Raw genomic sequence first — 15,339 nt, 5'->3', positions numbered from 1 at the left:
TCTTGGACCAACTAATTTCGCCTAGCATAATACCCTCTAGTTCCCATCCACGTAGTTGCAAATGGCAAGATTTCATTCTTTTTGATTGCCGAGTAATACTCCATTGTGTAGATATACCATATCTTCTTTATCCATTCATCCATCGATGGACATTTGGGCTCTTTCCATACTTTGGCTATTGTTGATAGTGCTGCTATAAACATGGGGGTGCATGTGCCCCTTTGAAACAGCACACCTGTATCCCTTGGATAAATACCTAGTAGTGCAATTGCTAGGTCCTAGGATAGTTCTATTTTTAATTTTTTGAGGAACCTCCATACTGTTTTCCAGAGTGGCTGCACCAGTTTGCATTCCCATGGAGACATTATCTTTCCATGGGCACTCAGAATAGCATTGGTCTACAACTGTTTCTGTTAATTTCACAGCTTTGGGTTACTTGGACCACATGTGTAATATCACTTTGAACCTAAAGCCCAGTGAAGGCAGGGCTACTTTTATGAATTTTCAGAGGGGATTTTTTTGGTCCTCTGTTGGACCCAGACCAAGATGACCTTATCTTCTGTGTGAGTGGGAGACTTTTTTTTTTTTTTTTTTTTTTGATGCACCATTTCATTGGAGTCTTTTGGTGTCCCAGTTCTGTGAAGAAGCTCGTCTCCTGCTCTGGCCTGAACACCAGCACCTAAGTCCCTGGTTCGCTGAGTTTGGCTATGTCCTCTTCCCTGCCCACCTCTCCACTTTGGGCCCCAGCTTCTCCTGCTCTGGTTTCTAGTTCCCTCTATTTGGGGGCCCTGCTATTCCCTTTATTCTCTTGCAAGCCCCACCAGGCTGTGAAAAGGAAGTTGGTTATACCTGATCCAGCATTTCTGGGTGTTTTGTAGTAGGCCGTGTTGGTCCATAGTATTGCCATTTGTACTTTTAAACCTAGAGATAAAGGGGTCATGGGAGTTTCAGTGAGGGAAATTCCATCTGGCTGGGAGGATCTAGGGAAGATGAATGTCCAAGGATAGTGTCCTGGGAGGGGGGCACGGCAGGTGCAAAAGCACAGAGGCAGGAAGTGAGTGTGCATGCATGGAGGAAAGCACGTAGCTCTCTTTTGCTGAGAATGTCCGTGGAAGGGAAAAATGAGGTTGGAGCCGGACCCCAGAGCAGCAGGGAGCTGTTAAAGCCTCACAGCATGGAACGCCGTGATCACAAGCTTCGATTCAGGAAGTTTAAACTGGAAGCACATCCAGGATGAATGGGTGTGGGGAGCAGCAGGAGGGAGAGGGGTTTGGACTTGGAAAGGTACTCCTGGAGGCTGTGGAGATAGCCCAGGGGATGGGTTGTGAGGCCTGAATGAGGTAGTGGGGGTAGAAAGGAGGCAATCCCTGGGATAGAGGGTGCGATAGACTTGGCTGAACCAGATAAATAAATCTAGGTCAAGAGCTGGGGGTGGTGGGGGGTGGAATAGAAGAAAAGCTAGGCAAGCACATTATCTGGATCCTGCAAAATGTCAACAATGATCTGAGCTGCGTTCTGCCTTTTAAGATTATTCAGATACTGCCCACAAATGCTAACACATAGTTCATCTTGCAGTATGTAAGCTAGAGATGTTTTTAGGCCACTTGATGAATAGTCGTCTTTGGATGAGAGACAGCATGTTCCAGCAGAGCTCCCGGAAGTGAGTTGGGATATGTTTGCCTTTCCTAGAACCTGCTGACATGGCTGAACATGGGACTGATGAGCCGTCCTCCAGTACAGGGAGTCCCGACGGAGAAGGTCGGGACTCTGGGGACAGATTGTTGCTGCATCAGAGGCTGGCTGTCAGAGAGCTCATTGACACGGAGGCCTCCTACCTGCACATGCTCCAGCTCTGTGCCTCAGACATCAGGAGCCGCCTGCAGCAGGTACCTGGGTGGGGCTGCGCACAGCCTCCCTTTACAGGGGCAAACGTGGGTCCTGGCTTCTGAGACCGCACGTCTGTTCCCGGGGCAGGCTTGATGGAGGGGAAGGCGTGGCGGGCGTGAAGTCACCTGGATGTAAGCCCGGGTACTTCCCTTTATTGGCCATGCCACCTCCAGCAAAGCCTTTAACACATTGAAGCCTCCGTGTATTCATCTGCTGAATGGAGAGGAGTAATCGCCTCAGAGAATTAAATGAGCTAATGGATAAAATAGCCCTTTATCAGATTTAGAACAGATTGCTTAAAGTGACCTATACTATTTTTAAAAAAATGTTTATGTGTTTATTTTTGAGAGAGAGTGTGTGTGCATGTGAGCAGAGGGGAGAGGGCAGAGAGAGGGGGTGGGGTGGGGGTGGGGGGGGAAGGTGGAGTGGCAGAGAGAATCCCAAACAGGCTCCTTGCTGTCAGTGCAGAGCCTGACAACGGGCTCGAACTCATGAACTGTGAGATCATGACCTGAGCTGAAATCGAGAGTTGGATGGTTATCTGACCGTGCCCCACCAGGCGCTCCCAAAACTGACCTATATTCTAATTGTCTCATTTAGGAGATGGTAACCTGGAGAAGTTTTCACTATGATGGGTTTTTACATCTTTTTTTCTCCTGATTTCAGAAATAATACAGGCTCTCTTTATAAGATTTTAAGAATCCCTTAGCATGTAAGCTCAGTTAGGGCAATGCCTGTTTAGTTCAATATATCCCCCAGTTCTGGACACATAAATAATAGGCTTCGGTTCATTTTTTCTTGAATGAATGAAATACTCAAGTAGGAAATGTGGAAGGTGAAAGGCCTCTCGTATTTTACCCTCCAGAAATGAGGATTTTTCTCTGTAGGCATTAAACAAAAAACATAGATTGTTACTTACTCTAAAAAAAATAAGAACCTACTCTAGATATTTTTCTACAGTTAGCTTTTCCTACTTGATTTTGCCTTCAGGATAGACACACACACGCACACACACACACAATGTCCTGTATGTGCCTGTGCACATATATAGATGTCCTGCATTCTGTCTCACGGTGGTACCACCAGTTAATAGTGGCTGGAGTTCAGAATACATTTCAAGGTAATGGTGGTGGGGGCCAAGTATATCAGAGCTCGAAGGAAGTCCAGCTTCCCACCCTTATATGACAGATGGGGAAACTGAGAGGAGAAAAATGATAGCTTCCAGCAAATCTAGGGGAAAAAAAACCCAGTGCAGCTTTCATTCCATGCTGAGCACTCCATCCCTTCCTGTTTCCCCAGAGTGATAAGAGTACCTAATTTATACCTAATTTATAAAATTTTTCTAAGCCTTGCAGACATTCCACTGGGGCGGTCTCCCCAAGAGTCATAGGCCCCTGATGGTGTGAATGTTCTGGATGGCTCTCCAAAGCCCGTGAATAGAGCCACTCAACCCAAATCCCAGATACTCCTATGGCTCCTTTGTTTCTTCTAGCTGCCCCAGGGAGACCTGGATGTCCTGTTCTCAAACATCGATGATGTCATTGAAGTGAACAGCAAATTTCTTCACGATCTCCAAGAGACAGCATCCAGGGAAGATGAACAAGTGCACTCAATTGGTAAGCAAAAGACGAGGCAGCTGTCAGCCTCAGATTCCCACGGAATTGTCCTCAGCATGTGGGCATTGCTGAACCGCCTCCAGAATTCCAGGGAAATGCAAATCAATGGGAGCTTCTTTTGGGGATTCCTGAAACACAGCATGTCAGAGCTGGTAGGACTCTCAGATAATATCCAGCCCAGTCCCATCACTTTACAGAAGAGAAGACCGGGGCCCAGAGACAGGGAGGAACTAATGGGTCAGTGGCCTGGCTGAGCTTTTCATTATTTACTAGACGCAGTTATTTACTGAGCACCTGCCGATCCCTGTGCTGTGTGCTGGCATCACAGTATCAACAAGCGAGTCCACGTTCCCACTCTGAAAGGTCTGGCAAGTTAGAGTGACGGAAGATAAACAGATAAATAAGAGAATTTTAGGTAACAATTTGTAATTTGAAGAAAAGAAACAGTTGTAGTAACTTTGGGGCATGAGAGCAGTCCTCCTGAGAAGGGGACATTTGAGCTGAGACCTGACTATTGGGAAGGAGACAGCTCTGAGATCTGGAGGGAGAGCAGAGAGAGTGGCTGTGCAAAGGCCCTGAGACAGGGATGAGCCTAGAATGTTGGGAGGACGGACGGAAGGAAGGCTGGCGTGGCTCCAGGGGAATTAGTGAGGAGAGTGTGTTAGGGGATAAGGTGGAAGAGGCAGAGAAGGACCAAATCACGTAGGGCCTTCTAGGCCATGGTAAGGAGTTTGGATTTTACTCCGAGTGTGATGAGAAACCATTGGCCAGTTTTGAGCGGGAAAGTGATATGGTCCGATTCACGCTTTTCAAAGACCTCTTTGGCCCTTGTGGACAGTGGGTTGTGAGGGGGTGGTGACAGTAGAACCATGAGACCAGCGGGAGCCTTCCTGTCGCCCAGCTGAGAGATGGTGGGAGTGTACTCATTCTGGAATGGTTAGGATGACTGTAGGGCATGAAGAAGGAGGGACAAGGGGGTATAAACCTCACACCCGTGTCCCTCATTCTCTTCTCATCTGCTGCCCTGGGGTCACTTGACAAAACTTGTAGGTCAGGGGTTTTTGAGTGGAGGTGGGGGAAGGCAGAGGAGAGGAGGAGGGGGGGACACCCAGCACCGTGACCACCCTAGTGGCCTTTTACATCCCCAATCTTCTGCCCTTTCCTAGACATGATGGGGCTTAAAAATAACAAACATCCAGGGGCGCCTGGGTGGCGCAGTCGGTTAAGCGTCCGACTTCGGCCAGGTCACGATCTCGCAGTTCGTGGGTTCGAGCCCCGCGTCGGGCTCTGGGCTGATGGCTCAGAGCCTGGAGCCTGTTTCCGATTCTGTGTCTCCCTCTCTCTCTGCCCCTCCCCCGTTCATGCTCTGTCTCTCTCTGTCCCAAAAATAAATAAACGTTGAAAAAAAAAATAAAAAAAAAAAATAAATAACAAACATCCAATTTTTTAAAAATGTGTTTATAATTATTTTTGTAAATGTTTATTTTAGAGAGAGAGTATGAGGGGGAAGGGGCAGAGAGAGGGTGGTGGGGACTCAGGATCCGAAGCACGGAGAGCCCAGTACGGGGCCCGAACTCACAAACCGCGAGATCATGACCTGAGCCGAAACCAAGAGTCAGATGCTTAACTGACTGAGCCACCCAGGCACCCCACAAATATACAAATTTTGTAGAAATCCTAGTTTCTGAGTGTTTACTAAATGCTTAGCATTGTCCTGATGTACATGTATTAACTCATTTAATCTTCACAACCACCCGAAAGGTAGCTGCTGTTATCTCATTGTGCAGTTGAGGAAACAGAGGCACAGAGAGAGGAACTAACCTGCTCAAGGTCATTTGGCTAATGATGGAGCCACGATTTGAATTCGGGCAGTTGGTCTCCAGAGCCAGTGCTCTCAACTACTGCCCTTAATAGCTTCAATGTAGCAGATATGGGATTAAAGCCTGTGTGTCGCGTGTTTATTCTTCCCTTGAAAATAGAGTTCCTGGGGCGCCTGGGTGGCTCAGTCGGTTAAGCGTCCGACTTCGGCTCAGGTTATGATCTCACGGTCCGTGAGTTCGAGCCCCGCGTCGGGCTCTGTGCTGACAGCTCGGAGCCTGGAGCCTGCTTTGGATTCTGTGTTTCTCTCTCTCTCTGACCTTCCCCCATTCATGCTCTGTCTCTCTCTGTCTCAAAAATAAATAAACATTAAAAAAAAAATTAAAAAAAAAAGAAAATTAAAAAAAATAGAGTTCCTTATTAAAACAGCAATGTGAATGAGTTACTATTTCCTCAAAAAGACGGATGAATACAAAATTAAAGAACAAGATTTTTTTTTTTAAGTACCTGGGAAGCTATTCTCAACTTTTATCATTTTGTCCTTGTTTCTGTTACTAATCACCACCTGCTTGAGTGGGAATCAGTATAGCCTCAGGCCAAAGACACTCTTAAGGGGCTGCAGACACTGAGGTTAGGTTCTTCTATTGCTATGGGCTTGAGGTTTCATGTGGTGCCTTGTTTAAGGGTCCTTGCCTGCCAGTCTCTGCCTTCCTGCTTGACTGGCAGCAAAGAGTCAGAGTCAGGATGTCACTTTGTTTCCCGACCACACCTGGTGACAACTCCATTCCCTGCCTTCCTAGTAGAGTTGCCAGATGAAATACATGTGCCCAATTAACATATCTTTTTTTTTATACTTACATATTTATATATTTGAGAAAGAGAGAGAGAAAGAGAGCACACTCAAGCAAGGGGAAGGGCAGAGAGGGAGAGAGAGAGAGAATCCCACGCAGGCTCCATGCTGCCAGTGCAGAGCCTGACGCAGGGCTCGGACCCATGAACCGTGAGACGACAACCCGAGCCGAAATCAAGAGTTGGGCACTCACCCGGCACCCCTACAGGTGCCCAATTACATTTGAACTTCAGGTAACCAGTGAGTAATTTTTTTTAGTATCAGGATGTCCCATGCAACCTTCGGGATATACTTATACCAAAAATTTATTCATTGTTTACCTGAAATTTAAATTCCACTGAAATGTAATCCTATATTTTTCCCCGTCTAATTTGGCAGTCCTATTTCCTGACTGTAGAGTCTACACAGAATAGCCTCCTCGTCCGCTGCCCATTGTGGTTAGCAAAAAAAGAGGCACAAAGAATCCATGTGGCTTTTCTTCTCTTTGGTGCATTCTGTGCTGGGTCAAGACTGCCCTGGCTCCTGCCAGCTCTTTATTCCCAGTCCAGCCCCCACGCCTTGCTATGCTAGGATCGCCTTTCTCGCAATCCTGGGGCCACGGCATTTTAAGAGAGTTTGGGCCTCAAGCATGACTGTCTTTAACAGGCTTTTTTCCTCCCAGATGACTTAGGTCCCCTGTCATTACGAACGATTCCAACGCAACTCCGACGTTCCCAGGGGGCCCTCCCAGGGTGGTCTCACGACAGGGCACCATGCTGTAGCTCAGTGCAGTCCCATAGAAATGTCATTCCAGCCACACATTTATTTGAAAACTTTTGAGAAGCTACATTTGAAAAAACTTGAAGAAGCAGGTGCAGTTACTTTTAACGATATATTTGATTTTATCCCAGTATGTCTGTAGACTAACATTTCAACATACAATCAATATAAAAATTATTCATGACATATTTTACTTTTTTTTTTTTTTTTTTTTTTTTTTTTTTGGTACTAAGCCTTTGAAATCGGTGTCTTTTACAATGACAGCACATCTCAATTGGGATCCTGAAATTTCAAGTGCCCAAAAGCCACATGTGGATGGTGACTGCTGTATCTGGGCAGTGCAGGTCTAACAGTTTGGAGTCTTGACTGGCAAGGCTGTGTCACCCACAAGTCCCTTCATGTCTCTGAGCCTCAGTTTTTGCCTCTTTGAAATGTGCCAGCCGCGACTCTGAGTACCTAACATATACGAGCTCTTTCATTTCACGATGCTGTTACTTGCTGATGACTATTTTTACTGTCCCCATCTTACTAAAGAACCTGAGACCCGAGTGGCAGGGCTTGTCAAGGCTGAACAAGAGTCCTAACTCTTGACCATCCTGCCTCCCTTTTTTTTTTTTTTTTCCTTTCTGACTGATCCTAGGTCTCGGCAGAGTAGTCTTTTGATACTGGGAGGAACTTTTTCACTACTGTGACTTCTTTGCAATCTGTGACCACAGGACAAGAGGGAAAGAAGTTAAGTCTTTACTGTCCTATTCCTGGCATTCCTGCTCCTTTGGCTAGCTCTGCTTTCTGGGAGTTTGCCTTCCTCTGCCATTCAGTTACTGGAATGCCCCTGTCCTGGTCACACTGGCTCTGATACAGTTTCTTTGCTCTCAGTCACATGCCTGCCGACGCACCCAGGTTCAGGAGAATGTGGGAACCGCCCTGGATTTTAAGGCTACGCCCAGGCTGTCTCTTAGCAGGGATGATCTCTGCAGTTGGCTGACCTCCCGGCATGCAGATTCTCCCTGGCTGCAGCTTTGTGTACTCTTTTCCCTGTTCCCCCCCCCTTCTGGGGGTTCTCCTGAGGGAGTTCTCTCTGGAGATTGGCTGGACCAGCATTGGAGAGGAGGACCGGTCCTGGGTGGCAGTCTCACCGTGGGCGTCTTTGCCGAGGGCTGGACCACGCTGGGCTGGGCACCAGCCCGTGTGTCCCCATGTGACCCCGTGGGGGGCTTGGTCGAGGTCAGGGGCCCAACCTGTACCTTCAGCAGACAGTGGGGTCAGCTGGGCTTCCTGTGGTCCACGGCTCCCCACTCACTTTCGTGGCTAATATATTTGTCTTCATCCTCGCCACTTCCCCCTAGATGGACAACCAAAGACTCTTCTGGGTACTTGAGGTAGCTAGCGTTCTCACAGCCACTCCTATTACCGCTTTTAACTCCTAGTTTAGTCTCAACATACTACAGCTAGTATAGATCTTTTTTTTAATGACTAGACTTTACTTTTTGGAGTACCTTCAGGTTTGCAGAAAAATTAAGTGGAACGTACAGAGAATTCTCATATAGTCCCGTTCCCCCAACCCCAGAATTTTGTAGTTTCCCTGCTCTAAAAATCTTCCTATTCATCCCTCTCCCTCCCCTCCCCCCTGGGGAAAACACTGATCTTTTTGCTGTCTCCATAGTTTTGCCTTTTCCAGAGTGTCCTATGGCTGGAGTCGTGCAGTACACAGCCTTCACAGAGTGGCTCTTTTCACTTAGCAATGTGCATTTAAGCTTTCTCCTTTTCCTGCTTAGATAGCTCATTTCTTTCCTTTTTCTTTTTTTAATCACTGAATGATATTCCATTGTATGGACATAGCACAGTTTATGCATTTACTTCCCGAAGTACATTTTTAGTAACTTCCAAGTCTAGGCAGTTATAAATAAAACCGTTATAAGCCTTTGTGTGCAGGGTTTTTTAAAAATCACTTTTTTATTTTGTATTAAAAAAATGTTTTTTTAACGTTTATTCATTTTTGAGAGACACAGAGAGAGACAGAGCATAAACAGGGAAGGGGCAGAGAGAGAGGGAGACACAGAATCTGAAACAGGCTCCAGGCTCTGAGCTGTCAGCACAGAGCCCGACGCGGGGCTCGAACTCACAGACCGCGAGATCATGACCTGAGCTGAAGTCGGACGCTGAACCGACTGAGCCACCCAGGTGCCCCTTTTTAAAACTCACTTTTAAACTTTTTTCTATAGTGGTAAAATACACATAGCATGAAATGTACCATTTTACGCATATTTAAGTATGAGTCCAATGGCGTTAACTACCTTCACATTGTTGTGCAACCATAAGTACTGCCCTTCTCTGGAACTACTTCCTCACCCTGAACTGAAACTCTGTCCCCATCAAATAATAACCAGCCCCTGGTCACTTCTAGTTTACTTTCTGTCTCTGTGAATTTGACTACTCTAGGTAACTCACAAAAGGGGGATCCTACAATAATTTGTCCTGTCGTGTTTGGCCTTCAGCATAATGTCTTCAGAATTCTTTTTAAACTTTTTAAATCTTAAAAAATGAATCTTAAAATCAGCTTAGACTTATAGAAAAGTGGCAAAAATAATGCAGAGGTCCTAAATAACCCTCGATACAGCATCCCCTAATTTTAACATCTCAGACAGTCACAGTAAACCAGGAAATTAACAGCATTGTAACACTATTGACTCTCCTGACCTCACTCACATTTTGACAGCATACCTATAAACGTCCTTTTTCTGGCCTGGGATCTAACCTAGGGTACCACATTTCGTTTTATTGTGATGTTCCCTTAGACTTCTTTAGTCTGTCTGTCTTTTGGGACCATAACACTTCGGAAAGTCCAAGCCAGATTTATAGTATATCCCTCAGTTTGAGGTTTTCAGTTGTTAAAACTAAAAAGATTTTATAGATTTTGTAAAATTTTATATATGTATCATTTATATTTTATAAATTATAAATATTTTATAAACACTTTATATTTCATTCTTAAATTGAGGTTGGACATTTTTGGCAATAAGATCATGGTTAACGTCCTGTCCTTTTTAGTGGCTCAGAACAGGGGCACATGTTGTTTCTATATGTTATTACTTAAAATATTGTTAATTTTGATCACATGATTGATAGAAGATAGTGTCTTCTGTGTTTTTCCTCTACAAAGTTACTATTTTTCCCTTACAATTAGTAAATATGGAGAAAAACTTTTAGATTATACAAACGTTCTATTTCATTTCAAACTTAATTTTAAGTAAGCATTAATTTTAGCATCCATCAGTGATTCTGCCCTGCATTAATTATTCCTGGTGTTCTTGTGGTAATTTTCTATTTCCCTTATTCCTTCTACATTTATTAATTGCAATTTTTCTATAAGCACGAACTGTCCTTTCTTGCCCATTCATTTATTCAGTTATTTATATCAGTATGGACTCTTGGGCTTTTTATATATATTTTATTTATTTATATATGGACTATATGTTTTATATTATATATATTATATATATATATTATATATATTATATATATATTCTTGCTCAGATTATGCCAGTGCTGGCCATTGAGAGCTCCTTCACATTGGCTCCTGTGTCCTTTCTGTATGCCTCCCACAATTTTTGAGCACACCCTTACTTTCAGACACCACAAGACGTTCCAAGTTCATCTTGTACTTCCCTGTCCCATCCTTGGAATCAGCCATTTCTCCTAGGAGCTCTGGTTCCTATTTTGGCAGAATGGTATTTAGACACCAAGTTCTAGGCTCTAGGTATGCTCATTGCCCCTGGGGTGTCATTACCCTCTCAACTAATAGAGCTGGGAAATATATGTGTGTATACTAATGTGTGCATATGCACTTATCTACATTTCTTTCTATCTCTATCTTATCTATCTATCTATCTATCTATCTATCTATCTTTATATATTTAAGACCATGAGTTCGTACTGATACCTACAATTCCAGTCCATCCAGTCCATGCTCCCTCTCATCCCTACTATCCTATCCTATTCCCTCATTCTTTCCACCCCATTCCATCCACCTGCTGCAGTAACCAATCACATAAATTTCTGATTTAAAAATTTGGAATGCTCCACAGACTTGCCTTTTATTTTTGTGCATTAACCTTCTCCATGTTATTCCAACTTTGGTATATGTGCTGCTGAAATTGAGCACTAGAGTAATCTATTTAAAACAGAAAGCAGATCGCCCCTGTTCAGACCCCTCTGGTTGCTTCTTACCACCATTAGAATTAGAATAAAATCCAAACCCCTTATTCCACCTTACCTACTTACTTTGAGGCCCTTTGGGATCTGACTTGTGTTTTCTGTTTATTTTCTCTGCTTTCTGCTCTCGTTCACTCTGCTCTGGCTATTCTTCCCCCTCTTGCTCCTGCCCTTATGCCAAGTGCTCTCCTGCCTTAAGCCCTTTGGATTTTTTCCCCCTAAACCTGGATTGCTGTTCCCACCACACACTCCCAGGGCCATGTGCTTCTGGTCTCTGATAAGCATGCACATCTTCATGGAGGCCTTCCTTAAATAGCTCTCCTACTACTTTCTAATGTTTTGTTTTGATTTTTGGTAACAAGAATCAGTATAACGTCATATATTCAATTTGACCAATATAATACATTTATTTACTGTCTCTCTTCCCCACTAGAATATAAGCTCCATGAGGCAGGGGCTTTGTTTTGTTCACAGAGCTTAGAAGAGTGCCTGGCATATAGTCCATAAATAAGCAGTCGGTAAATATTTGGTGAGGAGTTTGTGTCAGGTGTTTTTACATGTGTTATTTGATTTAATCCTCATAAAAAGACAATTGGAAGTGAATACTATTTTTATTCCAATCTATCGGTGAAAAAATGGAGGGTCCAGGAGGTCAAGTACTTGCCCTAGGGTATGCCCTTGGGGAAGGATTGACCGGAGATCTGGCCCTCGTTCTCTCTGACTCCAGAGTCCATGCGTATGCTCTGCTTGCTATAGTGTGTCTTTGTAAACTGGGGGTTTGAACTTGTACTTGCCATGTTGCATCCACGCGACTCCTGAAACAGAATGCTACGGGCACCAGTGACAGTTGCAACAAAGTTTATTACAATGAGAGGCAAGGCCGACCGATCGGGACCAACACTCTTGATAAGAGTGTGGCCCCGAACAGCCGGGGTACAGAGTTTTTAAAGCCGATCACATCGTTTTATCGTTAACTGGGAACAGAACAGAGAAACGGTTCCCAGATGAGTTAGAAACAGTTGCCAGATGAGTCAGAAACAGTTATCGAATGAGGTGATTATTTTAGACTTTCTGCCGCTAAGTTGCAACCAGTGGATCTCCTTGACCTTGTCTCTGATGCTCTTTTTTGAGCTTTTGTATCCTTCATTGGTAAAGCCTGATTCACAAGAGTATGAAGTATGATGTACAAGAGTAAAAGCAAGGTTGTTATCTCTTGACCTTCAGTGTCAGAACAAAGTTGTTATCTTTCAAGCTAAGCGTTAGCCCTACAGTACAATTTAACCCTTACAGCCACACACAGTAATTGTCAAGATACACGAAAAAGCTATAACACGAGTGTGTTTTATGAACTGTAAAGCACTGTACAGGTAGGGGAATTATTAATATCGTTGCCATAATTATACCTACCATTTATTAAGACTCACAGTGCACCAGCCTGAGCCCTGTATCACCCTGTCACTTAATCCTTCTAGCAGCCTTTTGAACGTGAGATGAAAAAACGGAAGCTCAGGAAGAAGCGTGAACGTGCCCAAAGTGACAAAGCGGGTTAGGCCTGGCAGCCTCACTCCCGAGCCGAGGGCTTAGCTGTCTCTCTCAACACCTCCGTGTCCCAAGCAAGGGTACGGACAGACATGCCTCTGAGGGTTTCTTGTCGCTCTTTCATCACCAGGCAACTTATTCCTGGAATTCCAAGAGGAGCTGGAGCGAGTCTATAAGGTCTACTGTGCCAGCTACGACCAGGCCTTGCTGCTGGTGGAGACCTACCGGAAGGAGCCAGAGCTTCAGCGAGAGATCCAGGGCATCATTGAGGCAGTGGTGTAAGTAGTATGACCAGTGAGCACTCGTTTCCGCTGCCCTTGACTCCGAGGTCAGGAGCCGTTAAGGTCTCACCCCTCCTTGGTGCCGCTCACGCTGCTTCAGGAGTGTCTCAGTCAGGCGAGGCTGCAGAGACAAACATCCCCCCCCCCCCCCCCCCCCCGCTCTTGGCGGCTTCAAACAGCAAAGGTTTATGCCTTCCTTATGCGCCACTGCGGTTGACTTGAGGCCCTTGTCTGTGTCATGCTCACACTGGGGCCCAAGCTTGACTCTGGATTGGGAGCCACTCTCTGGATTATTGCCAGTAACTGTGACAAAGGGAAAAGAGCTCTGCAGGGTCTAATGCTGGTAATTAAATGCTCCCGACCAGAAATGGTCTCTATCAGCTCTCGTGATCCGTGGGCCAGAACTAATCACGTGGCTTCATCCGACCACCAGGAGGCCAGGGCTTCTACCCTGCCATGTGTCCAGAGGTGGAAGAACAGAAACATGTGGTGAACAGCACTCATGTCTACCGTAGGAAGGGCAGTGAGGCGGTTGGAATTACGGGCTGTGGGACAGGACGGCAGTGGCACAAAGCTGGTTTGTATCACCCGGGAGGGCCTCTCTCCAGATAGCTGAAGACTGTCCCACGAAACAGGATCAGAACTGCCCTGGGTGGCTTCACTGCCCAGAGCTGGCCCCAGCGGGTGGAAGCTCTAGAAGGAAATACGTAGAGAACAAATTTTTTTTTTTTTAATTAAAATTTTGAATGGATAGCAGTTATGGTTCAGAAACTTAAAAGCATCCACATTTAGGCAGCCAAAAATTCTTCCCAACCCTGTCCCTTCCTCTACCCAAGTCCTACTCCCAGCCCCAGCGTTAAGGTAGCCACTTTGAAATTGCTTATGGATCTTGGCAAAGTTCTTATGTGCGAATACAAGCAAATACAAATATATACTATCATTTTACTGCCTTTTTAAAGAACGTTTGTATTTTTTTTCACTTACACTGTGTCTTGGATAGCTTTCCATTTATTTGTTTAAATTTTTTTCTTTTTGTTTATTTATTTTTGAGAGACAGAGAGAGAGAGAGAGTGCAAGTGGGAGAGCGGCAGAGAGCGAGAGGGAGACACAGAATCCGAAGCAGGCTCCAGGCTCTGAGCTGTCAGCACAGAGCCAGACGCGGGCCTCGAACTCACGAACTGTGAGATCATGACCTGAGCCAAAGTCAGATGCTTAACCAACCGGGCCACCCGGGCGCCCCAATATCTTTCCATTTCAACACATACACGTGTGATCCTGTGAATGGCATATCCTTCACCACATGGCTGTTTCCCAGTTTATTTAACTGGTCTCTGTTTTGTTTTTTTTATGTTTATCTATGTTGAGTGAGAGAGAGAGATGGAGTGAGAGAGCTCTGAGAGGGGGAAAGGCAGAAAGAGAGAGAGAAAGAGAGAGAGAATGAATCCCAGGCAGGCTTTGCTCCGTCAGCACAGAGCCCGACACTGGGCTTGATCTCACAAACTGTGAGATCATGACCTGAGCTGAAATAAAGATTCAGACATTTAACTGACTGAGCCACCCAGGCACCCCTAACTGGTCTCTTATTAACGCACATTGGTTCACTTCTTTTCTTTTGATGTTACAGGTAGTGTTGAGTAATTATTTATGAGCATATGTCATTTTACTCAGGTACAGGTATTTCTGTGAGGTAAATTCCAGACATGGGTTGCTAGGTCAAAGATATTATGTATGGATAATTTTGATACTATTGCAAAATTTCCTTCTGTAGAGGCTACACCAAGTTGCATTCCCATGACCAAGGTAGGGGTGTCTGTTTCCTCATAGCCTCACCAGACTATGTTATTAAACTTTAGAATATTTGCCTCTGAGACAGGTGACAAATGGTGTCTCAGTGTAGTTTCATGTTGCATTTGTTTCTTGTGATTAAAGTTGGTCATCCCTTTGTATATTTAAGACTTGTTTATATTTCCTTGCCTGGGATTATCCTGCTTCTTTTCTGTTTTATAAAGGCTTATGTCTTCCCCAGGACAAGCTCACCAAATGGAGAGAGATGAAGGTTATTTTCTGGAAATCAGAATAGTGCAGGAAGAACAAAGGTTATTACCATTTCATCTTACTTAGACATTCCCTTTACACCCAAGAGAAACACAGTATATAGATTTAGATCTTTCTCTCTCTCTCTTTTTTTTTTTTTGAGAGATAGAGAGCAAGCAATAGGGATGGGTAGAGAGAGAGGGAGAGAGAGAATCCCAAGCAGTCTCCACCTGGTCAGCGCAGAGCCCAACGCAGCCCTCGAACTCACGGACTATGAGATCATGACCCGAGCCAGAGTCTGGAGTCGGATGCTTATCCGACTGAGCCACCCAGGCGCCTCGAT

General features: G+C 45.0%; 1 protein-coding gene across 1 annotated transcript in view; it reads left to right on the top strand.

The window, feature by feature from the left end:
- ARHGEF37 (Rho guanine nucleotide exchange factor 37) overlaps window positions 1-15,339 on the top strand; it is a 58,219-nt gene that overhangs the window by 17,406 nt on the left and 25,474 nt on the right. The window contains exons 2-4 of the mRNA XM_043598184.1: window positions 1,690-1,886; window positions 3,380-3,503; window positions 12,812-12,959. Of these exons, the coding sequence (XP_043454119.1) occupies window positions 1,701-1,886; window positions 3,380-3,503; window positions 12,812-12,959 (458 nt within the window). The 5' untranslated portion in view covers window positions 1,690-1,700. The remainder of the gene's footprint in view (window positions 1-1,689; window positions 1,887-3,379; window positions 3,504-12,811; window positions 12,960-15,339) is intronic.

Source organism: Prionailurus bengalensis, chromosome A1, assembly GCF_016509475.1.
Source record: "Prionailurus bengalensis isolate Pbe53 chromosome A1, Fcat_Pben_1.1_paternal_pri, whole genome shotgun sequence".
NCBI lineage: Eukaryota > Metazoa > Chordata > Mammalia > Carnivora > Felidae > Prionailurus > Prionailurus bengalensis.
The sequence above is the reverse complement of the archived record's forward strand: the minus strand, read 5'-3'. Positions and strand labels throughout refer to the sequence as shown.